The sequence below is a fragment of the Phascolarctos cinereus genome, unplaced genomic scaffold (genome assembly GCF_003287225.1).
Source record: "Phascolarctos cinereus isolate Bilbo 61053 unplaced genomic scaffold, phaCin_HiC Scaffold_9;HRSCAF=440, whole genome shotgun sequence".
Taxonomy (NCBI): Eukaryota; Metazoa; Chordata; class Mammalia; order Diprotodontia; family Phascolarctidae; genus Phascolarctos; species Phascolarctos cinereus.
Window position 1 is genome coordinate 203,706,656 of NW_027556402.1, and position 27,994 is coordinate 203,734,649.

At 42.4% G+C, this 27,994-nt stretch overlaps 1 protein-coding gene across 3 annotated transcripts in view; it reads right to left on the reverse strand.

The window, feature by feature from the left end:
- Positions 1-2,459: 2,459 nt before the first annotated feature.
- The window catches only part of UBOX5 (U-box domain containing 5), a 41,488-nt gene continuing 15,953 nt past the window's right edge, over positions 2,460-27,994 (reverse strand). For 2 of the 3 annotated variants that reach the window (XM_021005373.2, XM_021005374.2), the window contains exons 2-5: positions 12,846-12,940; positions 10,825-12,028; positions 6,973-7,143; positions 2,460-3,412 (exon numbers count right to left, since the gene is read on the reverse strand). In XM_021005373.2, coding sequence (XP_020861032.1) covers positions 3,204-3,412; positions 6,973-7,143; positions 10,825-12,028; positions 12,846-12,899 — 1,638 coding nt within the window. In that variant the 5' untranslated portion in view covers positions 12,900-12,940 and the 3' untranslated portion in view covers positions 2,460-3,203. The remainder of the gene's footprint in view (positions 3,413-6,972; positions 7,144-10,824; positions 12,029-12,845; positions 12,941-27,994) is intronic. The other variant, XM_021005375.2, reaches the window with a different exon arrangement.

Here is a 27,994-nt window from a genome sequence, read left to right on the forward strand (position 1 = left end):
CAAAATTTGCTCAGGGAGATGGAGACCTCAGGCTCTCTCCTCGCAATCTGTCGTGTTTGTTCCTAATTACAGCTCTTTGTGCTCTCACAGCTTCTCACTTCGCAGTGCAATTAGCCCTGTGGATTATTTCCCCGTCATTTTGATGTCAGAAGCAGGATGACAATACTCAGCTGAGGACCCCACTGGTGAGTGCAGATTTTTTGGTTCTCAAATTTCAGGTGCTCCACCCCCCACTCCTGGCTCTCTCCTAAGCTGTAGTCCCTTAAGCCCTTTCTGCTCCAGGCTCTGAAGAATTGTACTGGGGCAACTGGGTAGTATTACATGTTCCCTCTATTTGGAAAAAAAATTTTTTTTAATTATAGGATGAATTCCCTCCAAATCCTCCAATCCATCTTTTTTACAAGGGACTCAAGGGCAAATTTTATGTGGGCCCCTGACACAGCAGACAAGGTGTGGGCTGTGGCCACCAAAGGAAAGCTTTTCAGCTGCCCTCTCTTTCCTCCCATCTTAGTACAAATGAGGCCCCTTACAACTGTATGTAATATATGTATATTTGTGTATGTGTGTGTATACATATATCTTATACATACTTTCTGGCAACCCCGATCTGAATTTACTGTTATCTTACTCTGGGTACACCCTACTACAGCCCCTTCTAGCTGCAGTAAGAACAGCTAGATCAGATGCCAGAGCTTCCCGGTCAAAGGGTCCTGCAGACTCAGAGCTTTTGAAAACCGTTAAGGCCCATTTCTTTCAAGGTATTGTAGTTCTGTCGTTTTTCAGTCATGTCTGATTGTGACCCCATATGGAGTTTTCTTGGTGAAGATGCTGGAGTGGTCTGTCGTTTCCCTCTCCAGCTTATTTTACGGATGAGGAAACCAAAGCAAAGACTTGCCCAGGGTCACCAAGCTGGTGTCTGAGGCCTGATTTGAACTCGGAAGATGAGTCTTCCCGACTTCAGGCCCAGCACTCTGTGCACTACGGCACCCCTAGCCGCACCCTCTCCTGCATAGTGCCCTCTTTCAGGACAGGGAGTGGACAGCATTAGACTGGTCATCTTTGACTCCAGAGCCCAAGGCATCCACATACACACTAAGTCCAGGAAAGACAAAGGTCAACCTGAGGACAGCCCGGATGCTGTGGATGACCCTGGCATCTTCAGTGTCTGACCAAGCTCTAAGGGCTCCACATCACCTGCTTCAGCTGGACCAAACTGTTCTCATCCGCCCTTTCCACTGGGGAAAGTCTTCACGTGCTTGAGACAGAAACTCCTCTAACTCGCCAGTGGGTTTGAGGACTTTCAGTGACCCTCAACCTGGTTTAGCCCGAGATGGTTTTACCTGGTGTGGCTGCTACACGTGCTATAGCTTCTTAGAGCCACAGGTGAGAGCAGGGTGAGGGGAAAAGGTGGACACCAAAGGTAGGTGAGCAGTCCTCTCACCAGGGGCTCTAGTCCTCCTTGAACACCCCATACACCATGCTGGTAGTGAAGGCAAGTGACCTAATCATTCCAGGAGATCTAACAGGACTACCCACGTCACTCCCAGAGTACTGTACCGCAATAACCAAATTCGTGAGCTCCATATTTACACAGCTCAGGGAAACATCACGAAGGTCCCATCCAAGATCTTCAACTATATTACTGGATCTTTGTCACTACAGGAGATTCTGCTCCCTAACCCTAGTGCAGGGGAAGTATTCACAAATGCTTCTCACAACACACTTGACGCCACACCTGGGGAGCAGTGGGCCTGTTGACTTTTCTACTTAACTAGATACCCTACTGCAGGGTGGGAAGTCTGCAGCCTAAAGGCCACATGTGGCATTCTAAATCCTTAAGTGCAGCCTTTTGCCTGAATCCAAATTTCACAGAATAATCCCTAGCCCTTAGGGTTATTATTCTCAGAAACATTACTATGTGTGAACAGTCTTAACTAGTGACTTTTTTAGCATTTTAAAATCTGAATGAGGAAACTGAAGCCCACAGAGTTTCAGCATTCACCCACGGTCACACAGGTAACAAGTGGCAGGTGGTGGAATTTGCACCAAAGTCTCCTGACTCCAAAGTAAGTGTTCTTTCCCTGGTACCATGTTGACTGACATCTTTGGGAAGACCACAAAACATCTTACCTCCATCACGTTCCCTTTAGAAGACAAAGGATGATTTCTGTGAGAGCTTAATAAGGAATAAAAAGGCCAATCCAACCTCTCCCTCATTCTATTTTTTTCCCCTGCTGTCAGTGGCTTTTCTAGGACAAATAAAATGATTCAGAAATTGTCGCCCTCCTCTCCCTCCTGGACCATTTACACACATTACCAAATGGACTCTCTAGGTTGCAGTGACCGCTCGGAGGCAGGAGGCCCCACTACTTAGTGTGGACGTGTCCCCAGTGTTCCTGGGAGGAATTTTAGCTGGAGAACAGGTCTGGGCACCCGCAAAACAAGACAGTGCAGCCTCAGGCAGCCCAAACCATCCCTTTATTAAGGCTTGAAGTTTCTCCAACATACAGACAGATAGACAAGAAACTATTTGTTCACACAAAAGAATTCCCAGCTCCCCTCCCACCCTTCCCACCCTCCCCTGATTTGATGCCATTTTGTTCCCTGGGAGAGTTGGCTCCTCCACATCCAGAGCCATGTGCTTATGTACTTCTGCCAAACTTGGCCCACTGGGAACTCCAGCTCTTTTCTCACTTTGGAGGAAGGGACTGGTGGGAGAGGAAGAGAGGGACTAGGAGGGGAGCTGCTTTTGGCTTCTCAGTCAACCTAAAGGGAGACTTCCACAGAAAAGATCCCTGTGGCAGAGGGATGGATCCTGGAAGGAAAGACCAGGCATGCCCACAGCTGACAAAGGTTGGACTCACAGGGTCAGACACAAGAGACCCCAGGGTGTCTGGCCTGGGGAGTGACGGGGGTAGGGGTGGGGAGGATGGCCCCAGCATTTCACCAACTCCTGTCCTGGCCACATATGGCTTGGTTATCCTATTACCACTTCCGGTGGGGCACAGACGGATGGCCCTTTGTTATACTCAGCTTCAGCATTGCCCTTGGAGACAGGCCAGCTTCAGAGCCCAACCCCACCTAGCAGACTGACCAAGAATCCTCTGGACCAAGCCACCCTGAAGGAATCCCCCTCATGCTCCTTCCCCCTCCCCCTCCTCACATCCTCCCCTGGATGGCTCTTTACTCCATGGAGCAGAGCCTTAGAGATGGACCCTCAGCACATCCTGGTTGGCAGCGGCTTTCTTGCAGCTCACGCAGTGGACGGATGGTGACTTCTGCCTCTCAGCCAAGCAGATGCGGCATATCAGGTGGCCACAGGGAAGCTGATAAGCAGGTTCACTTCTGAAGAAAGTAGTAAACACTCTGCTACAAGCGCTGCATCCAGGCCCAGAGGTGCTCCAGGGTAGTCCTGGCAAATGAGGGAGAAAAACAGGAGCCAGGATTAGGACACACACGCTCCATGCTGGTGTGCCTGGGAAGCAGTTTAAAAGAACGAGTCTCTGCAGCCATCGTGAGCGTTTATGGCAGCCCACAATTTTCTCTGCCAAGGGAAAGGCCTCGCTTGTCTGTGTCTACAGAAGGGGGCCCCAGAAGGCAGAGCCATCTGGCCCAGACCTACAGACCAGCTCAGTTTTCTTAGAGGCTGGATTGCCTGGTGCTCAACAAAGTGATGATAACTGGCTCACAGAATCTTAGGATTCAGTGGGGTAAAGGGCCTTGGGAATCCTCATTCCACAGGCTGGGAAAGGAAAGCCCAAAGAGATGAAAAAACTTGTCTCAGATCCTACAGGTAGTGAGCAACCAAATCACTGCTCCCACAAGGGCCCTCTGACTCCAAACTCAGTATTCTTTGCACCAGCCCATGTTCTTTCAGGCAGCAACTCTGAACATGAAAAAGCCAATTATATTCAAGCAAACTCTGCTCACAAAGAGCAATCTGGAAAAGTCTGTAATGTTAAAACACAAACAAACCCTTAAAAGTACAAGTAAAGGGAATAAAGAAACCTTGGCAGCTTCCAGGGGGACTCCACATAATGAAAATAGGGCTAGTGAGCAATCCGTTTAATCACAGAAGCAAAGCAGAGTAAAGGGGACTGACTACAGACCAAGCAGCCGCTGCCACAGTCCTGGGAGACGGGAAAGGCCAGTGCAGGCTGAGAGGCCTCCTGACTCAGACAGCTGGGCCATGACTTCAGGAGGCTGCTGGGCAGAGGTTTAACCCTGTCTCTATCAGGGACTTTCTATGACAGCTCAGCTTATGCCAAATCCTTTCCGCCCTTCACATTTCCTCCTTTTGGACCCAGACCGGCAATGTCTTTTTAGTGTGTTCAGGGGACAGTCATTACCATGAATTTTTCTTTGAGAATTTCAGGCCCTATGTTGAAGATAGTGGGAGATGTCACGGGGTATCCAAATTAGGATAGGCAATTTGGTCTGAAGTAGACTCTAAGCTCCTCAGAGGAAGAGCTGTAAGGGTTATCTGACTATAAGTCTAGAAAGGAAGCAAGTCTTCTCTTGTCTTTGTCCTCCATAGGACCAGGGGCACAACAAGATCTACCTCAGGGTAGAGAAAACTTGAGCCATTTACCTAGGATAATGATGGCTCACCAGTGTCCTTGGGTAGATGATCCCTTTTTTTGTGGCTTTTGGAACAGGAGCCACATTCTTGGGCTTTCTTTTAAATCACACCTATTACTAAATCTATTCACGTTCAGTGTCCCAACACCTTTCTTATACAGTGGCCTCAATTCCAGGATTTTCAGAAGCTGTGATTAGCTCTGTAAGCTAAAAAAAATTACCTTCCCTACATCCTCTAGGACTACTGAAGTTTCTCCACTAACTACAGTCCCATAACAATGTGTTTTCCAAGCTCCTAAGACCAAGCCAGGGCAAGACACATAGGCGGTTTGTTAGATACATCCCAATATGGAAATTATCTGGTGAAAAAAAGCTCTTGGCTAATGATTTAACTACTGGCAGAAGTCAGTTTCCTATACCCATTGATTCAACACAAATACTTAATACAGTACAACCTCATTAACTTGGACTCTACTAATTCAGACTGTAAGCATCTAAATATGGGCTGGGCCAAGGCCAAAGTTTTCTTTGCAGAGATGTAAAATGCTATCCATTTCCAAAAAAACTAAAGGACTCAGAGTGTAGACTGAAGCATATTTTTTTCCTTTCTTTTTCTTGCCTTCTCCCCCCCACCCTCCCCTGTATCTTGGGTTAATATGGAAATATGTTTTATGTGGCTTCGTATGCACAATGGGTATTGTATTTCTCGTCTTCTCAACAGGTAGGGAGAGAATATGGAATTGAAAATAAAAATTAAAAATAAATAAAACAGAGATATACATTTATTTAAAAAACAACATTTTCTTTGTAGGATAAAAACACGATTTCTAAACAAATTAATAGTGTCAACAAAATGCCAAGGGAAATGTTCAGCCTTGGGAACCTTTGTGAACACTTCAGAGAGGCCCCTTAAAACACAAAACCATGGTGTAAAAGTGAACATATCTGTCTTAGACATTTGGCCACAGCTAATATAAAGCCTCTTTTTAAGAGAAAAAACTTGTTTTTCTTTCAGACGAAAGATTAAGGTTATTGTCCTTGCAGGCCCCTGGAGCCTTGCTGCAAAGCCTACCTAACTTGAGCACTCACTGCATTTTCCTATCTACATGGATGAATTGGTTCTGGAAACTGCCTTCAGGTGACATTCCTACTTTAAGACTTGGATCATAAATTCATACAATCGTAGAACTCTAAGAGATCTTAGAAATCTTCCTTCCACCCACTAAAGAAGTCCCTGTACTTCATCCCCAAAAAGAGGCCATGCAGTGTCTGTCCGAATATCTCCAATGTTATCTAACGAGACAGCCCATTCACAGACTGGGCAGCTGTGCCTGGAGCTTGCTGTCACAGAGTAAAAGTTGCCTCCCTGCAGTTTTCCCTGTTGTTCCTAGCTCGGACTTTTGGGGCCAAATAGGGCCAGTCTAATCTGTCTTCTCTATGCTAGCCATGTGAATGCCTGAAGGCCCCAATTACACTCCCCCGGTTGTTGCTCCTCTAACTGCACTGGTTTAGCCTTTGCTGTTTTTTTTTCAACATGTGGTAGTGTCCCTGTGGACTTGCACGGTCAAATTTGCCCTCATTTCTGGAATCCTCTCAAATGCCCCATAGCTTCACCATGGACCATGTCAATGACTTGTGGGGAAGGCAGAGTAAAAGGAGATGCCTCCCCTTCCACACATGGACAGCTAAGTCAGCACTGAGCTGACTGTCATCTACAAAAAGTCAGAATTTCCTGGGTCTATAAAGTCTTGTGACCTAATTTTTCATTCAAACAAAGTGACGCATAAAGACCAAGAAATATGTTCACGGCCACAGGGACACCAGGGGTCGGGGAAGGAGCCAGCAATTCGGAGCTTTAAGGCTTGGGTGACAGGTAGGGAGGAGCCCTTCCTAGACTGAGGCCCAACAAAGCAGCCCCAGGGGAAACCCAATTCTACAGGCCAACTTCTGCCAGTCTCTTTGCTTGGAAACCGAACTCTCCCCCTAAATCTCACAGACTTTTTCTATTTGCAGGTGTCTAAGACTCAAGCAAAGAGGCCAAAGGCTCAGAGAGACAGCCTGACAATTTGCCAGCAGGAGAAACATTTGCCAGAACCTAGCAGGACGCTATCCAACCTGAATGGTCAAGGCATCAGACACGGCCAAAATCAATATACGTACAGCCTCTAGTTCTAAAGAAAAACAGTAACTCAGAGCAGTGAAGAGACCTTTCTCTGAAGATCCAAGTTGCTTTAGGGAATGTCCTTCACTCTGCCTAGGAGGCACAGTGACAAGTGTCCTCTCGAGTTTCCAGGCACAGAGGTAGAGGCTGGGCAGATAAGGCCTGAGTCAGGGGGCTCAGGAGGTTCCAGGGGCAGGGGTTCGGCAGGAAATGGGTCGGGCTTACATTACCAGAGCTAATGCTTGAACTCCAGGAGCTGCTGCTGCTGGTGCTCCCCGAACTGAGATGCTGAGGCTGAGCCTTGGTCAGGCGGCCTGTGAAGGATGGCAGAGTGCTGAGGGCCGAAGTCAAGGCAACATCCAAGCTTTCTGATAACCTCTGCTCATGAGAAGTAGTACCTGCTGAGAGAAACAGAGAGGGCTATATTTAGGGAGAGATGGATGGATGGATGGCCAAGAAAAAGAGAAAGGCCTAAGCAGGACGGTGGGATCTGGGAAGGCTGTGAACAAAGGCAGGAAAATCAAGAAGGACGCGACAGCTACACTTTGGGGAAAGATCCTCTTCTAGAAAAGTAGGAGGCATGAATGGGCACGGGTAAACATCAGAAGAGCAAAATTCAAAGGGAAGGTCTGCCTGCATACTCAGGATGGACAACAAGTTTACTGCACATAACCTCACAGCAAACCACAAAAGCATTTTTATCTATCTAATTCAATGCACACTTCCTGAACACCTACAGCATACAAGGCCTTGTGTTCAGTGCTGAGGAAATTCAGTGTTCAGCTCTAGATTCAAGAAGCCCCTAGTCCAGACAGGGAGGTTCAACTGTATGCAAGGAACTTGATTACAAGGTTGGTACATCACAGAGGTACTGGGTTTTTTCACAGACCTAAAGATGGAGAAGTTCCATTTGCACAGAAAGAGAGAGACACAGGGACAGCCTACAGGAGAAGATACTGGAGTGGGGCCATGAAGAATGGGTAAAATTTTAGCAGAGAGAGATAAGGGTGGAGAAAGGGGCATTCTAGACATGGAGCACAGTCTGACCAAATGCAAAGAGGCAGAATAAGACAGGATGTCATCAGAGCAGAGCTGTCCAGTCTGGCAGGACCACCGAAGGAGTGTTATTAATAAGGCTGGAAGTGTCAAAAAGGTGAGAAAGGATGTGAGGGGTGCTAAGGACATTAGACTATCCTGTAGATAACAGGCAGCCACGGCATGTTTCTGGGAAAGGGATTAGACTGATTCTACTTGGCTCCAGACAGGAATGGGAACAAGAAGTGCCATAAAGAGGCAAACCTGGGCTTGCTATAAACAAAAACCTTACAATGAGACCTAGACAAAAGCATGACAGGCTGCCTTTGGAGGCAGGAAACTAGCCTTCACTGGGCAGGAGGGGGATGCAAAGGCTGGAGAAACACTTGGTAAGGTCCCTTACAACTCAGATTCCACAAATTCTGAAAACGCAAAATGCCACTTTGCTATTTTTATAGGAAAGGGAACTCCAGGCTCTGAGGAGAGATGCTTTTTCTCTAGAGGTAATCAACCTGCACTATCAAATATAAAAGTAGCCCACCCATCAGTACTAGCCACTGACATATCCAAGGGCTTACTTTAACAATCCCTCCTTGCCAAGGCAAACCCCTCCACCAGCACAAGTGACTCATCCCTGCCATATTCTGGATCCAGGACACTGCTTCCTCCCATTCCCACTCTTTCACTAATCTCCACTCTCCCTGTGTCTGCTTCCTACAAACAAACTCCATCTCTCCCATACTCACCTGATCCATCCATCCTCACTTGCTATCAGCCTGTATCTCTCTCCCTTTGGTGGCTAAGCTCCTTCAGAAAGTGGCCAACAAAGGGCACCTCCTTTTCTTAACTCTCTGTAGTCTGGCTTCCAACCTCATCATTCAACTGAAACTGCTCTCTCCCCAAAGCTACTACTGGTCTATTAAGTGCCTCCTCTCACTCATCTTGCTGCCCTCTCTACAGCCTCTTAAATGGTCAATCACCTACTTCTCTCACAATGCTCATTCCCCCTGGTTCTCCTCCGACCTGTCTGATTGCTTCTTCTCATTCTCTTTTGCTGGATCTTTCTTCCAGGTCATCCCTGAAGACTCTGTCCTGGGCCCCTTTCTTCTCCCCTCTTTTACCAATATTTATTTAGCCCTAGCCTCTCTCCTGACCTCCAGTTTGGCATCTAACCTGGCCACTGGACATCTCCAAGTGGATACCCCACAGATATCTTAAATTCAACATATCCCAAACTGCACTTAATATTTTTCCCCCAAAACCCTTTCCTATTCCTAAATTCCCTAGAATTGTTGAGGACACCACTACCCTCCGCCATCCAGGTTCACAACCCAAACATCACCCTCACCTCCTCACTTTCTCTTACCTCCCACATCTAATCAGGTCCAAGTCCTGCCGATTCTACCTCCTCACATGTCTTCTCCACCCTGTTCTGCCTCTGATACTTCCTCCATCCTGGGTCGGCTCTTTATCCCCACAGACCTGGGCTAGTCTAACAGCCTGCTGGTCAATCTCCTCGACTAAAGTTTCTCCCCACTGCAGTCCATTCTACTCAGCTGTCAAACTGATCCCCCTAAAGTATAGATCTGATCATGTCATTCCCCATTCAATAAACACCAGTGGCTCTTTATTATCTCCTGTATCAAACAGAAAATCTTCTGTTTGGATCAAATGAGATATTTGTAAAATGTTTAGCATAGATCCTGGCACACAGTAGGTGCTTAATATATTTACGAGGCAGCTACATGGTACAAAGAATAAAGCACTGGACCTGGAAAGACCAGAGTTCAAACCTGGCCTCAGATACTAGCTGTGTGACCTTAAACAAATCATTTAATTCCTCAACTGTAAAATGGGATGATAGTTGGGCTGAAAACCCCCGCTTTCCCAGATGCATCTGTATAGCGGGTTTATGGTTCACAGAACACTCTTCATCTCACAACTTTATAAGGTAGGAAGGGCAAGTAATAGCTCCATTTTACAGCAAAGGAAACTAAAGTTTCTCAAAGAAGTTCAATATCAGGAAGACAGTCGCTGAGTCACACAAAGGGAATCAACCTCTGCACATCACTCCAAGCTCTATTACTGATCTCTTGCAGAACCCTAGGCAAATCACTTCAATCCCGTGGGCACATCTCTTCACCTGTACAAGAAGGCTGGACTAAGATGATCTCTAAGATCCACTCCCTTGACTTGCAATGCCCTCTTCCCGCATCACTGCTGAAATTACATTCCCCTAGAAATGTACCTTCCTCCCTTCTCTGAAGAGATGGAATAGGAAGGGTGGCTGATATACAGAGTGGTTTTGCTGAACTGCTTTCTTTTTTATTCTTTGTTACAAGGGATGACTCAGTGGGTAGGTAAGAGAGGAAGGAGACATTAACAAAAGGTACTGATAAAAGGATGTATGTGTGTGTGCACGCGCACGCTCGCACACATGCATGTGCATACGCAGGTGCACATACTTTTTTAAAGGAAAAGAAATAAATGCTCTTCTCCTGTCAAAGCCCAACACAAGTGTCACTTTCTCCATGGAACCAAAAAATCTTCTCTTTGTCCCTCTCTTTTAATGGTACATTCATACTCTAATCTACTTTTATGTATGTGTGTGTGTGTGTGTGTGTGTGTGTATATATATATATATGTACATACACATGCACACACATATATACATGTACATACACATACACACACACACACACATATATATATACACACCACACACACACACACACACACACACACACACACACACACACATCCTGCTTCTCCTGTGGGCTCCTTGATGGCAGGGACAGGTTTTACTTATCTATTTCTCTCCCTGCCTTACAAACAAGACATGCTTAATAAATATTTCTTGAGTTGAATAGAATTCTTCTGTAGACTCCAAGTTCCAGAAAAATGACTAAACCTTGGGACTCAGTACCCAAATCAGTACGGAACTTATTAACCCAAGAACACAAATGCTGCATAAATGGATGGCAGCCCAGTCTTATGGCAGAAGCCACCCCTACTTACAGAACAGGGAATTAGTGCAGTAAAACTACCTGATGAGCAATCCATATGTGTCAGACTTGGCTCGGCGTTGAGTTTCATTTTCTTAGTGTTGTTCTCCGAGGTAGAAGATGTGAATCGTGGGTCTGTGGTAAAAAAATAGGGAGGCGGCTGAACACGAGGGAGGTCTGGGGGATTTGGCAAGGGCGCCACAAATTCCCCCTTTCTCTTGCGAGAAGCCACGGAAGAGGGAACTGCTACCCCAGGAGCCTGGGCTCTTCCAACAAGGTTGCAGCCAGGAACAGTGTGCTGTAGCAGGAAACAGTCTATCCTGGCCTTCAGAGAAGTATGGGGCTGTGGCTGGGAGGTCGGTGTGAAGGCCACCCCTGTAAAGGGGTCACTGGGGACTCGGCCCCAAACTGCTTCACTCCTGTTACATTTCTCCAGGGTGCTCTGGTCAATGACCTTGCCAGAGGGGAGCAGCATGGGGAAGGGCATGATCTCTAGAGTGATTGGATCCAGGAATTCCTCCGGCACATCATCGATCGGGTCTGTCAGTTCCTGAGGTCCTGGTGGCCGCTGGCCTTGACCACGGGACTCGTTGTCATTCTCCATTGGCAATGTCGAGTTGGGGGGGGAGGCTGTGGGAGTCAAGCCTCGAGGAGGGTTCTGGGAGGCTAACTGCATGACGTTCTCTATGACCTCTTGGGAGCAGCTTTTGGCTGGCTGGCCCCAGACTTCCACCTTCTTAATGCAAGTGATCCCATTGCCAGCGATTTGTGTGATCGAGATCTTTAAATTGGACACATAACCAAGAGAGAAGGGGCCTTTACTCCAGAGGTCCTGAGTGACAGTTCCATTAGGAGTGAGGTTACTTTCCAAAAGATGGAAAGGTGCCCTGGCCTTGAAGCCCTTGTGAGTGAATGTCGCTCGCCCCTGGTTTTTCAACAAGACTCTCCCTACCAAGGTGAAAACCTCTTTTTCAGGGTTAGTCGGCTCCAAGACTGAGGGCTCAGACTCCATGGTGCTCCAATAGGTTTTACCTGATGAGGTAGACGTGAACACTTCCAGACCAACGATATTTTGGACTCCCCCTGAAGTGAGGTCCACATTAATCTTGCTGAGTTCCACATTAAAGGGAAAGGACACAGTCACATGGATCGGTGGTTTAATGAAATACTCAGTGCGGAAGCCACGGTTTCTCTTCACAAGGTCTTCAGAGATGAGATTTTCTACTTCATAGCCATCTGCTGAGATCTGGGTTTAATAACAAACAGGAAACATGCTGGTTTGAGCTGACCCAAGGAAGGCAGGCTGGATTTTAAGAAATTACCATTTTAAAGAAAAACTGTTTTAAGATAGCCTGTGAGGTTGTGGCATAGAATTCATAATTCATAAAGCTTGGCTCTCCCTTACTCAGACACAAGGTAGACTTGTGAAGGCAGAGCTGTCATGAGTAAGCAGGAGCCCAGAGAGTATCTGTCTAGGTTTAATAACATCATCTCAAAGGGGCAGGTTGGTGGCGCACTAGATAGAACTCCGGCCTTAAAGTTTAGGAGGCCCTGAGTTCAAATCCAGCCTCAGACATGACATGTACTAGCTGTGTGACCCTGGGCAAGTCACTTAACCCCAACTGCCTCACCAAAAACACAAAAACAAGAACAAAAACAAAACATCTCAGACCCTGTAACAATGTAATCCTTCATAGCTCAAGGGGCACTAACTCCAAATTATAATTAAATGTCACTGGGAGGTTACCCAGAGATGCATGGGTGTCTTACTCTTGGAAAATGTCAAGGTACACAGCTTTGGGGAAAATGGACCTTCCCTGAACTTCCCCTATTTGTATCTCGGTCCTACCAACTATGACACTTGCCTTAGATAAGCATCCCAGACACATCCTAAAATTAATATGTGGAGTAAGAGAGGTATGTTTGCTAACTATCCAGGAGTCAGCCATGCTCAATGCTTTTCCACAAAGTTCACTGAATCAATTTTGAAGGAAATGGGAGCGTGGAGGTCAGGAACTATAAACTAGACAGAAATAGCAATCATAGCACATTTTTTTTTTTACCTTGTTGCAGTGAATTCTTGGTTTGAACTGCGGGAGGCAAAGGTTTATTACCATCTTGGCAGATGAAAGGGCAGCGTCCAATCATCAGAAGTAGCCTTCAAGGAAAAACAAAACCCAGGATTACTGAGAAGGAGCAGCTCAGTGATGGACTTTTTGAATTTATCTTAACAGCTCATATGAAAATTCCAAGAACAGGACTACACACAGAAACTTTGAACACTCACATCCTCTCTCTCTAGGTCCTATATGATGCTTAAAACATTGGCTTCTTGTAAATTACCACAAAGGAACTTTCCTAAGCTAGACAGCTTAAGAGCACTCTGGTTTTTTTCTCTCCCAATGAGCTCCATAATTTTCTCTAGCTCTCTTCCCTTCCGCTTTCTTAACAGCATTAAAACTGAAAAGAGTGTTTCATTGTCATACCTCTCAGGCAGGAATTTTCAAATATTCCCATTTTTAAAATCCCTTCAGTTGGGGAATAGATAAACAAATTGGGGTATATGAAAGTACTAGAATAACCCTACACCCTAGAAAAAATTCAGAGAAAAATGAAAAGATTTATACAAATTGATACAAAATAAAGAAAAATCTGGAACTAAACTAATGAAGATGGAAAGAACTAGTGAAGATGGAAAGAACAATAATAACGAGTCTGAGGACTACAGGCGTAAAATTAACCTGGGTAAAGGTTTTTGGCAGAAAGATCCATCTTCTGTATACACGTAGGATGAAAGGAAGAAAGAAAGAATCCATCAACAAGTCAGCAGCTGGTTTTAGGAACATGTTCCTTTCATAACAGCCCAGCTGGACCCTAGTCAAAGAGCAGAAGGATGGGCTGACCCATTCAATTCAATCCAATTCAAAAAACATTTTTAAAGCACCAACTCCACGCAAAGTTCTATGTGAGATATTGGGGATGCAGAAGCAAAATGAAAAACTGATATCGTTGGGAGAACTGAACATTTTCACAGATAGTGTAAGTATAACTTGAGAAAGGAGAGAGCATTCACAACTAGGGGCAAGGCATCTTTTAAGAGGCAGCACATGAAGCTCCCCTGGATTCTAAGAGAAGGCAGCACATTGCATCCATACAGGACAGCACACTCAAAGGCACAGAGGGGGGTAGATGGGTGCCAAGTCAGTTAGTTTGATTAACCTCTGAAAGGCCAGAAAATATCATCCCAGGAAAAACCCTGGAATAGCTGAACCAGAAGAAAGATGGGGTACAGCAGTCCACCAGTAGCCCAGGTAACTTGAGGGGTTAACGGGAAAGGCTCCTCTTGCCCTGGGGTAAGGGGTTAAGAAAGCAGAAGGGAAGAGAGCTAGAGAAAATTATAGAGCTCATTGGGAGAGTACTGAATGGGAGGCATCCCAGCAAGCTAGCAGAAAGCCCCACCTCAGCATACCAGGAGGAGATCCTGAACCCGAGGTGGTGGAGCAGGCAAACACCAACACCTGGACCTCCGAGTGCCTCAGTGAGGGAGGGGGAACCAGTGGAAATCAGCTCAGAAAACCACCAGGTGCTTTGGCAACCGGGTCTCCCAGTGCCTCAGCAAAACTCTGGGAAGTGCTCCAGGGGTCCCAAGCAGATAAATATCCTGCAACATCCATCTGAAAGGAGCTGAAGAAAGTGAAAGGAAGCAAAGGCCCAGGTGAGCAGGAAATCTCCAGGAGCCACACTACCCAATCCCACCCCCAGAGTTCCAGTGTTACTGATTCCAGCCCAACACCAGGTAAGCTGCCAGAACCCTACAGCCACCAACTGCCAACACTGGAGGCCCCAGCACACAAAGCCAGTGACCACACCCTAGGCTTCCAACACAAGAAGCTTGGGTCAGTGCCCTCTGCTCCCCAGCAGGAGAGCTCAATCTCTTTAGAGGCCAGGAAATAAGCAAACACCAGGAGCAAAAAGAAACATACAACAGATTCTTATTATGGGAACAATGAAGATCAAGGCAGAAATTCTGAAGAGGAGAACACTGTAAACAAGCCCACATCTGGAATCTCAAAAGGGAATATGAACTGGTCTGAAGCCCAAAAAGCCTTCTTGGAAGAGGCTCAAGAAGGATTTTAAAAGTGAAATGAGAGAAGTAAAAGAAAAATTGGGAAAAGAAATGGTATGCAAGAGAGAGTCAATAGCTTGGAAAAGGAAGGACAAAAATTAACTGTAGAAAACAAGTCCTTAAAAAAATACAATTGGCCAACTGGAAAAAAAGTACACTGAAGAAAACAAGTCCCTAAAAAATACAATCAGCCAAATGGTGAAGGAGGTACAAAATCTAATAGAAGAAAACAAACTGTTAAAAATTAAAATTGGACAAATGGAAGCTAATGACTTTATGAGACAGTGAGAATCAAAGAGAAGAAAAAGAATGAAAAAATAGATGAAAATGTAAAATACCTCACTGGTAAAACAACTGACCTGGAAAATTGATTCAGGAGAGAAAACTTAAAAATTATTGGTCTACCTAAAAAGCACGATGAAAAATGGAGCCTGGACAATATCTTTCAGGAAATCATAAAGAAAAACTGCCCTGAGGTCCTAGAACCAGAGGGAAAAATAGCCATAGAAAGAACCCACCAATCACCTCCTGAAAGAGATCCCAAATTGAAAAAGCCAAGGAATTTAGTAGCCAAATTCCAAAATCACCAGGTCAAAGATAAAATACTGCAAGCAGCCAGAAAGAAACAATTTAAATATCATGGAACCACAGTCAGGATTACACAGGACCTTGCAGCTTCTACATTAAAAGACCATATGGCGTGGAATATAACATTCCGTAAGGCAAGGGAGCTTAGATTACAACCAAGGATCAACTGCCCAGAGAAAATGAGCATGACCTTTTAGGGGAGGAGATGGATATTCAACTTAACAGGGGACTTCCAAGCCTTCCTGATAAAAAACCAGATCTTCAAATACAAGACTCAAGAGAGACATACGCAGGCCATAGAGAAACAACATCATGTTATTAATAACGGCAAACTGTTTACATCCCTACAAGGGAAAATGACACTTGTAACTCTCGAGAACTGTGTTGTTATTACACCACGTTAAAGGGGTATACATAGAGCGGGGGGGGGAGGGGGTATAAGTTGCCTTTGATGTAGTGATAAAAAAAATCAAATATATCTGGAGAATAAAATTAAAGGATGAGAGAGGAGTATACTAGGAGAAAAGGAAAGGGAAAGGTAGAACGGGGTAAATTATCTCACAAAAAAAAGCAGAAAAAGAAAAGGCTCTTTTAGGGGAGGGGAAACAGGGAAAGGAGAGAGGGAATGAGTGAATCTTATTCTCATCAGATTTGGTTTAAGGAGGGAATAATATATACATTCAAATGGGTATAGAAATCTGTCTTACCCTATAGGAAAATAGGGGGAGAAGGGGACAAGAGAGCAGGGGGATGATAGAGAGGAGGGAAGATTGGGAAAAGGGGTAATCAGAAGCAAATACCTCTGAGGAGGGACAGGGTCAAAAGAAAGAATAGAATAAATGCAGGGGAGGGGCAGGATAGGATTAAGGGAAATAGAGTTAGTTTTTCACAACATGTCTACTATGGAAGTGTTTTGCATAACTGCACATGTATAACCTATATTGAGTTGCTTACCTTTTCAATGAGGGTGGGTGGGAAGAGAAGAAGGGAGAAAATTTGGAACCCAAAGTTTTAAAAACATGTTTAAAAAAATGTTTTCACATGCAACTGGGAAATAAGAAATACAGGAAATGGTGTACAGAAGTCTATCCTGCCCTACAGAAAAATAGAAGGGGAAGGGGATAAGAGAAGGGGGGGAAGAGATAGAAGAGAGAGCAGACTAGGGGAAGGGGTATTCAGAATGCATGCCATCTTGGGGTGGGGGAAGGGACAAGATGAGGAGAAACTTTGGAACTCAAAAACTTTGGAACTCAAAATCTTGTGGAAGTAAATGTTGAAAACTAAAAATAAATAAATAAATAAATTTGTATAAAAAAAAAAAGGAAACCTCTAGAGTTAGGAAGCTTACTACCTCATAAGGCAGTCAAATCTGTGGCTGCAATTGGTCTTCCCATCATTAAAGAATATCTCCCTTCAGTTAGAAAAAAAATCAAATCAAGTGGGTTAAATGGATCCAAGTAAGTGGATTAATCTGATCTAAGAAAATATACTGAGAGAAAAGGAAAAGAGGAGGCAGACAAGAGTAAATTACATTACAGGAATAGGCATAAAAACCTGTTACAGTAGAGGGAAAGAAGGGAGGAGATAAGCATTGTTTGAACCTTACCTTCATCAGATTTGGCTCAAGAAGGGAATAACATTATCAATTAGGTATAGGAGTCTAACTTGCCCTATAGGCAGTAGGAGGGAAAAGGGGAAAGAAAAGGGAAGGGAGACAGAAGGGAGGGAAGAAGTAGTAAGGGTAAAGGGGAAGGAAAGGGAGGGGGATAACAGAAGGGAGGCAGGACTGAGGGAGGCAGTGGTCAAAAGCAAAACACTAGTGAGGAGGGAAAGGGAGAAAGGAGAAAGAAAAGCATTAACGGGGGGGGGAAAAGGATAGAAAGAAAGACAGATTAAAGATCAGTGAAGAAGCACCACAGGAGTTCAGGTGAGAGAGGATGAAGGCCTAAGCTAGGGTAGCATCTGTGTGAGTTCAGTGGAAGAGACAGACGGGAGAGATAACAGCATGAAAAAGCATTTGGGAAACACTTTGTGTCAATGCTGGAGATACGTTCAGAAAACGAAGACAGAAGCTCATGTTAACACAGGGAAGTGACATAGATAAAAGGGCTCAGTTGCTGAGCAGGTATAAAGACCCAATGGTAATGCCTCTTATTTTGTATCATTTCTATGGTTACAATCATATCTATTTGCGATGCTGACCACAAGACAATGCTAAAGACGCCTTCTCATGGGTCTTCAGGAGCTTTGGCCGATTAGACGGGGGAGTTAGTGGTTGGGTCAGTTCCCTCAAGGTTGCTTTCTTCAGATGATGGCTGCAGGGGTTAGGCTGGAAATCCAGACGCCAGCAGAGGAATGGTGGGGAGGAGGGGTGACCATTCCGAGGGTTTGTGGAAGCTGAATCCTAGTTCCTCCAGGATCCAAAGGAAGCACAGGTGCCGGTCTGGCCTGCCTCAGACGTACTTTCTGACTCCCCCTCAAGGTGAATTTCTGTTTAGGCTTGCTTTACTAACAATTCAGTGGCAGGTGTTCCAAGGATTGGAGACTTCAAGGATGGTGATAGGAGACAGGCAGAAGATGCTGTAGAATTGCCTTAGAGACAGCAAGGTGATGAAGTAGCTAGAGTACTAAACCTATCGTCAGAAAGACGAGTTCAAATCAGGCCTCACACAATGACTAGTTCTGCGCCCTGGGCAAATCACTTAAATCACTGCCTCCCCCAGTTCAGACTGAGAATTAACTGTAATAAGATTTTCCAAAAAAAGTGAAATGCGGAAGACAAAAGAGCAGCATCCCAGCATCTCCTGTAAAAATGGTGATAACAGCAGCACCTATTTCCCAGGAGTGTTGCAAGGATGAAGTGAGATAACATTGGTAAAGTATTTTGCAAACCTTAACATGCTAAATAAATGCTAGAAAAAAATTGATGAGATTTGGCAACTGTTTGGATATATGATGAGTAGAGGATGAGGAACAGCACAATGAGTAAAGGACAATTACAAGGTTATAAACCTAGGTAACTATGAGGGTGCCCTCAATGGAACTAGAAGTTTGGAGAAAAACAATGATCCACAGAATCTTCATTGCTGCCAAGATGGTGTCAGGCCCTGACTCAGAGATGGCCCAAGCCTATCCATCTATGCTTACCCCAGAACTAAGTAGCAATCCAACCTTACTACTCAAGGACCTTGGAACCAGACACTCGAAGTAAGAGAAAAACCATCTGACATCAGTTCCAAGAATAAATGCATTTCTGTTTGTGGCTTCCTCATTCCTTTTAAGGGTTCTAGGTGACAGCCTGCCAAGCATGACTTTTAGGCAGTTTCAGCTGAATGAATTACAGATCAGGTTGTCATATTCAGCTTTTTTGGAAACCCAGCCCAAATATTTGTGAATATATTTTTCTTTACTATTCAAGGCAGAGCCAGTGAATCAAAAATAGAAGGGTAGGGAAAAATAGTTGTTGGTTTTTTTCCCCTTGTTTAATTATCTAGAGTAACCTATTTTATTCTCATGAGCCAAAAAGTTTTCGGCACTGAGATTAAAAAAATATTTTTAACAAATTTATGTTAATCTGAATCCTCACAGTGCAAGAATCAGGTGGCTGACTTGAGAAGGGAGGCAATGCACCTCCTGGCCTCCCTTGGAGATACTGTGCATTCAGATCAGATTTTTTTTAGCCCTTTTTGCTTAGGTAGTTTTCCTTTTTAAATTCTTTTTTAAAATGAAGGTAAGGGATGGAATGGGGAGAGGAATAAATGAATATAAAAGGGGCACAAAAAAACCAATCATTTGGCTAGAAAGTACTTTAAGAAGGCACCTAGTTCATTCCCCTGCCTTCAGGCAGTTTCCCATTAAAATAATTTAATCAAGTGAGAATCCATCTTGGAAAATTTTTCATTTGCTCTTTCGAAGCAAAAAATTCTTCCCAATCTGGATCCAACACCTCTTTCCATCTTTTTTTGCCTTTCCTTTCATGATATTACATACCTTCCACACCATTCAGATAAGTCTACTTGGCACCCCGCCCCCCCAATCACACTTTCTCACCTCTGCAACTTTGCTCATACTGGCCCCACTTCCCAGACTGGAAAGCTCTACCTACTGCCCCCATCCTATCCCAGTCCTATTTATGCCCTTCAAGGTCCAGTTCATGGGCCATCTCAATCAATCCAAAAGCATTTATTAGTGCTTACAACCCTGTTCCATGCACTGTGATAGGCCCTGAAAAGAAAAAGACAAAAATGTAAAAGCCTTGGCTGTTAAAGAGTTTATGTTCTATGGGGGGAGGGGAGACAAATACATGTGTTAGCACACAAAATGTATGCAAAATAAATACAAGGTAGTAGAGGATGTGGTGATGGTGGTAGTCATTTACACACACTGCTCCTCTGCAACCAAGATGTATAAACTTCCAAGGACCTGGAAAACGTCTGGTTATTTCGGATCTATGCTTATTGAGAAGCAAGATGTAAACCTTTTCAGCTCCCCGAACTCCTCACATCTCTGCCGAATTAATAACCAGATAACAGTGCATTAGAAAAAGTGGACAGACAAACTACTTTTGACACATCTTTCCCTGTCTGCAAAGAGACAGGCAGACACAAGCTGAGTTCTAAAATCTGGGCTTCAAGTCTGATGACAATTTAGTGAAAAGAAATGCACACAGTTTCATATCCAAAAGAATCTGACTCAAACAGGTCAGTAAGAAGAAAGAAAAGAAGATTCCCTTTCAAATAAGAGAAAAGCATACAACCTCAAAGAGGAGTAGATGTGTTAGCACACCAATTCAGTTAAGTCAGCACTTAAGCTTTTAAAGAGCACAGCACTTCTGGTCCCGCCCAAACGGTATTTACCTATCCATCTCAGGAGAAAACTAGCCCTTGGTGAGCATTTTCATTGCAGCAAGTATAAGCAGAACTAATCACCCCTAGCTGCCCAGTCACCCTACCAGGGAGAAGTGGGATCCCCAAGGGGCTAGCCATCTTGGTTTCTGGCACTGAAATCAATGAAAGCCCATTCTAAGGAAAACTCTCTAGATGAGGGAGGACCTGTTTGCATCAAACTTTTAGTTTTTGTTCTTCAAGCCAAAGACTAGCCTTTTACTTAATGGCTTCCTAGAGTGACGAGAGATGAATAACTTTATAGGTGACTAGCTACATCAAATCTAAACTGCAAAATAATCAGAAGCTAAATGATTCTCATTATTACTACTGATACTTGGTGGAATGGAACAGATGACTGGAATTCCACCCTGGGAAAATATATACCCCACTCAAAACTAAAAGAATAAAGGACATGGAAGAACGGTATTGTGGTGAATGGGGAACTTCAATTATCTGGATATCTGCTGGAGGTCATTCTCTGTCAGAAGCAAAGAAACTGAGCAATTCCTGAGTTGCTCAATTTCTAATTTTTTCTTCGAAAAGTTGAAAGAAGCAACAAGGCTGAACCAGATATTAAAGTTAGGCATAATCTGACATAGATTAAATTTTGCGAAGATATTTCAAAGCATGCAGAGAAGGAAAAGCTAGGATAGAAACACTAAGAGAAATGCTAATTAAACCAAGCTTAAGGAGAAGGGGAGGAACACAGAGGACATCTAGGTCATGTAAAAACAAAATACATGAATAAAAATCAATGAAAGATAAGCCATTAGCTAGGCTGATATTAAAAAGAATGGAAAACCAAACTGTCAATAACAACAAAAAAAAAGGGGTGAAGAAATCACAAGAGAAGAAACAAAGGAAAAATTGTCCAACATGATTCTGCCTAATTATATGGCATCCAAATTAAAATAAAATGGATGACTATTTACCAAAATATAAAATACACAGATTAACAGAACAAGAAACAGAATTTAAATGACCAAATCTTAGAAAAAGCAAATGAATGCTAAATTTCAGTTAGAAGGTTAGTGAAGATACTAATTTTTTTCCCATTCAGATTTTTGGAGTTCAGGTTAAGATCCTTATCCTACGGGGCAGCTAGGTGGCGCAGGGGATAGAGTACCAGCCCTGGAGTCAGGAGGACCATCCCATCTCAGACCAGACACTTGACACTTACTAGCTGTGTGATCCTGGGCAAGTCACTTAACCCCAACTGCCTCACCCAAAAGAAAAAAAAAAAGATCCTTACCCTAATGAATATCAAGGCAAAAAAAATTTAATAAAATAACAAAATATAACAAAAAGACTTCACATTATGAACAAGTAGGATTAATAACAGGAACACAAGGTTGGCTCAGTATCAGAAAAACTAAAAACATGATAAACGACGTTAATGACAAAAAAAATAAAAATCACACAATTATGTCAAGAGACTGCAGAAAATGCTTCTGACAAAATATAAAAGTAATCATCAAAACTATTATGCATTGGCTAAAAAACAGAAAAGTTGGACCACATCAGAAACCCCAAATACAGAAGCAGATAACAGTAATGTGGTATTTGATAAACCCAAAGACTACAATTATTAGGTTAAGGACTCTTTATGCAACAAAAACTGCTGGGAAAACCAGAAAACAAGCTAGCAGGAATTAAGCTTAGACCAAGGCCTCAAACTACATATAAAATAAGACTTAGATATAAACAAATTAGAGAAGAAAGAAAATATATCTTGCAACTACAGGTAGAGGAAGATTTCAAGACCAAAGTAGAAATAGAGAGGATCTCAGAAGATAAAATGTATATGTTAGATTACACAAAATTTAAGAAGTTTCTTACAAACAAAACCAATATAGTTAAAATTAAAAGTGAAATAGTTAATTGGGAAAATCTTCAGAGTAAGATTCTTTGGTAAAAGTGTAACATACAAGATATATGTATGTGGAACTGATTCAAACATCAGAATGACAATCATTCCTCCAACAGATAAATGGTCAAAGGATATGAGCAAGTTGTTCTCCAAGGAAGAAATGCTCCCAATCATTAATAGAGAAATGAAAATGACAACAACTTTGAGGTTTTACCTCAAATCTATCAGAATGGCAAGGAAGACAAAAATGGAAAATGCCAATTACTACAGAGGCTTGAGGAGGTCAGGAGAATTGTTAGTGGAGCTGTGAATTGGTCCAACTATTTTTGGAAAGTAATTTGGAATTACGTCCTCCAAAGTCACTAAACTGTGTCTATCCTTTGCCTCACTGATATCACTAGTAGTCTTAAACCCCAAAGAGATCAAAGAAAGAAAAAGATTCATAGGCCTTAAATTATTGGTAGCAGCCCTTTTTGCTGCAACAAAGAACTGGAGACAACAGGGGTACCCATCAAGTGGGGAATGGCTAAACAAATTATGGTACAGGAAATTAATGGAACTTTATTGTGCCATAAGAAATGATAGAACAGAAGGTTGTAGAGAAATCCAGGGAGACTGGTATAAACTGATGCTGAGTGAAGTAAGCAGAACCAGGAGAACAATTTAAAATGACCAACTATAAGACCAATGATGAGACATGATACCTGCCTTCTAATACAGAAATGACAGACTTGGACTCAAGATGTAGACACGGCAAATGTACAGATTTATTTTGTTTGATTATCTTGTTACAGGGACTGTGTTTTTTCTTTTCTTTTTAAAAAATTTTATTGATGAGACACAACAGTTAATGACTATGGTAATCTACTATTTGATAATCCAGAGACTCTAGCTTCTGGAATAAGAACTCATTATTTAACAAAAACTGCTGGGAAAACTGGAAAATAGTATAGCAGAAACCAGGCATAGACCAACATCTTACACCCTATACCAAGACAAAGTCAAAATGGGTACATGACTTAGACATAAAGACTGATTCTATGTTTAATAGGAATGAATATGTAGAATGTATATAGAAAGCCTATATCAGATGGCATGCCGTATTGGGGAGAGAGGCGCGCAGTGAGGGGGAGAAAAATTTAAAACCAAAAGCTTATGGAAGTGACTGTGGAAAACTAAAAATAAATTTAAAAAAAAGACTGAGATACTATAAACAATCTAGGAAAGCAAGGAACAGTTTACCTATCAGATCTATGGAGAATGGAAGAATTTTAGACCAAACAAGAGATAGAGAACATTTTGAAATGCAAAATGGATGACTTTGATTACATTAAATTGAAAAGTTTTTCTTCAAACAAAGCCAATACAACCAAGATCAAAAGGGAAGCAGAAAACTAGGAAACAATTTTTACAGCCAGTGTCTCTGATAAAGGCCTCATTTCTAAAATAGAGAACTGCGTAGAATTTATAATACAAGTCATTCCCCAATTGATAAATGGTCAAAGGATATGAACAGGAAGTTTTCAGAGGAAGGAATTAAAGGTTATCTATAGTCATATGAAAAGATGCTCTAAATCACTACTGATTAGAGAAATGCAAATCAAAACAACTCTGAGGTACCATATTACATCTAAGAGATTGGCCAACATGACAAATGATAAATGCTGGAGAGGATGTGGGAAAACTGGAACACTAATGCATTGTTGGTAGAGTTGTGAAAACTGGTCTAACCATTCTGGAGAGCAATTTGGAACTATGTCCAAAGGGCTATAAAAATGTGCATACTATTTGACCCAGCAATACCACTTCTGGGGCTGTATCCCAAAGAGACCACAAAAATGGGAAAAAGACCCACATGTACAAAAATATTTACAGCAGCTCTTATTGTGGTGGCCAAGAACTCGAAATTGAGAGGCTGTCCCTGAGGAACAGCTGAATAAGTTGTGGTATATGAATGTAATGGAATATAAGTGTGCTATAAGAAATATTGAATAGGCAGACTTCAGAAAAACCTGGAAAGACTTGTATGGACTGATGCAGAATGAAGTGAGCAGAACCAAGAGAACACTGTACACAGTAACAGCCACGCTGTGTGATGACTAACACGACAGACTTAGTCCTCAGCAACGCAAGGATCTAAGACATCTCCAAAGGTCTCATGATGGAAAATGCTATCCACATCCAAAGAAAGAACTATGGAGTTTGAAAGCAGATCAAAACATACTATTAGCTAATTTTTTTCTTCTATTGTGTTTTGTTTCCTCTTTCTGGTGGTTCCTCCTATTGGTTCTAATTCTTACTTACAACATCACTAATGTGAAAATATGTTTAATAGGAATGTATATGTATAGCCTATATCAGATTGCGCACCTTCTTGGGGAGGGAGATAGGGAAGAAGGGGGAGAAAAATTTAAAACTCAAAAGCTTATGGAAGTGATTATTGACAAATCAAAATAAATTAATTTGAAAAAAAGAATGCAATGTAAACTACAAAAAAAAAAAGAAAAGAAAGAAATTATCAAGGAAAACTTCTCTGATATTCTAGAGGGTAAAACAGAAATGGAAAGAATCCACGCATCACCTCCTGAAAGACAGCCCCAAAGAAAAACTCCTAGGAATATTACAGCCAAATTCTAGAGTTCCTAGGTCAAGGAGAAAATATTGCAAGCAGCCAGAAAGAAACAATTCAAGTATTGTGGAAACACAATAAGGATAACACAAGATTTAGCAGCTTCTACATTAAGGGACCAGAAGGCTTGGAATATGATATTCCAGAGGTCAAAGGAGCTAGGATTAAAACTAAGAATCACCTACCCAGCAAAACTAAGTATAATCCTTTAGGGGGAAAATGGATATTCAGTGAAACAGAGGACTTTCAAGCATTCTTGATGAAAAGACCAGAGCTGAATAGAAAATCTGACTTTCAAATATAAGACTCAAGAGAAGCATGAAAAGGTAAACAGGAAAGAAAAATCATAAGGGATTTATTAAAATTGAATTGTTAACATTTCTACAGGGAGAGATGACATTGGTAACTTATGAGACCTTTGTCAGTATTAGGGTAGTTGGAGGAAAAAAAATATTTATAGACAGACAGATAGACAGACAGATAGAGGGCACAGGATGAGTTGAAGATGAAGAGGTGATATCTAAAAAATAAAATTAAGGAGTGAGAGAGGATTATACTGGGATAAGAAGAAAGGCAGAGGTAGATTGGGGTAAATCATCTCACATAAAACAGACAAGAAAAAGCTTTTACAGTGAAGAGGAAGTGGGGGAAGGTAAGAGGGAATGAGTGAATCTTACTCTCATAGGATTTGGCTTAAGGAGGGAATAACATACACACTCAATTGGGTGTATGGAAAGCTATATTACCCTACAGGAAAACAGTGAGGAAGGAGATAAAGGGGGTGGAGATGATAGAAGGGAGAGAAGATTGGGGGAGGGGATAATCAGAAGCAAACACTTCTGAGGAGGGACAGGGATAGGATGAAAGGAAATATAGTTAGTTTTTTACAACATGACTACTATGGAAGTGGTTTGCATGATTACACACATATAACCTATACAGAGTTGCTTGCCTTCTCAATAAGAGTGGGTGGGGAGGGAGGAAGGGAGACAATTTGGAACCCAAAGTTTTAAAAACAAATGTTAAAAATTGTTTTTACATGCAGCTGGGAAGATATACAGGCAATGGAGTATAGAAATCTATCCTGCCCTACAGGAAAATAGAAGGGAAAGGGGATAAGAGAAGGAGGTGAGTGATAGAAGGGAGGGCAGATCAGGGGAAGAGGTGTTCAGAATGCACACTGTCTTGTGGTGGGGGGAGGGATGAGAAGAGGAGAAAATTTGGAACTCAAAATCTTTTGGAAGTGAATGCTGAAAACTAAAACTAAACAAATTAGTAAGAAAAAAAATAATAAATGCAAAAAAAAGAAAAAGAAAAAGAAAACCTAGGAAGACTTATATGAACTGATGCAAAGTGTAATGAATAGAACCAGGAGAACATTGTATACAGTAACAGCAATATTATAAGATGATTAACCGTGAATCACTTAGCTATTCTCAGCAATACAATGATTCGAGACAATTCTGAAGGACTTCAGATGAAAAATGCAATCCATCCCGATTAAGAACTGAATCTGAATACAGATTGAAGCATACTTTTTTGGAAGCATACTTTTTTTACTTTATTTTTCTTGGGTTTTTTTTTTTGGTCTGTGTTTTCTTTTACAATATGACTAATATGGAAATATGTTTTGCATGACTACACATATACAACCTACATCAAACTGCACGCCTTCTCAATGAGGGTTGGTGGGGAGGGAGAAAATGAATGTCAAAAATTATTTTTACATGTAACTAGGACTGTAACAAATTACATGTTACATGTAAAATAAAATATTAAATATAAGAATATAACAAAACACCTCAACAGTAGTATAAGCAGGGTGGCGTACAGCAAGAATATCATTAGCTCCCTAACTCTGGACAGAGGCCCAAATGCTACCTTTTGGGTGAAGCTATCTCTGCCTTTACTCTCCTTCCCTACTCCACCACCCAGACCCACATAAGTCTGTTCTCTGCCTCTTATTCTCTATATTTTATTTTGTAAACCAAACCTGCCTGTGAGTCACATTTCCCCTACGAGATTCTAAATTTCACAAGGGAATAAACAATGTCTCATTAATATCTCCTCCAGCATGGAGCAGTGTTCTCTACATAGCGGGTAACTAACTGAATACAATTTTCATCATGATGTTCTGCTACAACCTCAAGTTCACCACGGCTAAAATTCAATTCATCCTTTCCTCTAAAACGTGCTCCTCTCCTTGGCTTCCTAATTTCTGTTAATATCATTCTTCTCAATCATCTTGTTCAAAGCCTCACAAAAGCTGATACATCTTCCTCTTTTCTGTCCTTCCCCCCACATACACCTCGTTACTAAGTCCCACCAACTCTACTTCAGGAGTATAAGGAATCTTGTCTCTTCATTAACCCTCTATCTGAAATTTAGCATTTATTTGCTTTTTCCGAGATTTGGTCATTTAAATTCTGCTTCTTGTTCTGTTAATCTATGTATTTTATATTTTGGTAGTCATCCATTTCATTTATTTTATATAATAATAATAATAATAATAATAATATAATAATATCCCTCTTTCCTAGAGAAAACTCCAAGAAGGAAGTCATCAAAAGAAAACATAAAGAATATAAAGACAAAAGGCAACCTCACCATTCTGATGGCTCTGATGTAAGCTGTCTGGTAATTATAAAGCTCTGAGACTCCTCTACATTTTTTCACTGAAGCAGAGACCTTTCCTATGGGGAAAATCTTTAAACCTGACATTTTCACAGGCCTGTCCTATAGTCTTTAAACATGACCAGGCTGGAGTTATGAATGGTCCTGTTATTCTCTATTTACCCGTTTTCTATGCCCAGGATGCCATCTATGAGATCCAAAGGGAGCTCTTGGGTAGGAAATTTTCATAGAAGGGAAAACTTTGGGGAATCCAGCTAGGGTAACATTAACAGTCTCTGTTTTCAACCAAATACTAAGCAGACACTGGATGCCCAGCAAAGATAGAATATCATTAACCCAGATCAGTATTCTGCCCATTGGCCTTAGTCTCCTTACCTGTAAAATGAGAGGATGGGACTAGATGACTTCTGAGGTTCCTTCTAGCTTGGCATCTATGACCCTATGATACCGATCTCTGGCAATGAGAGGACTCTAGAGAA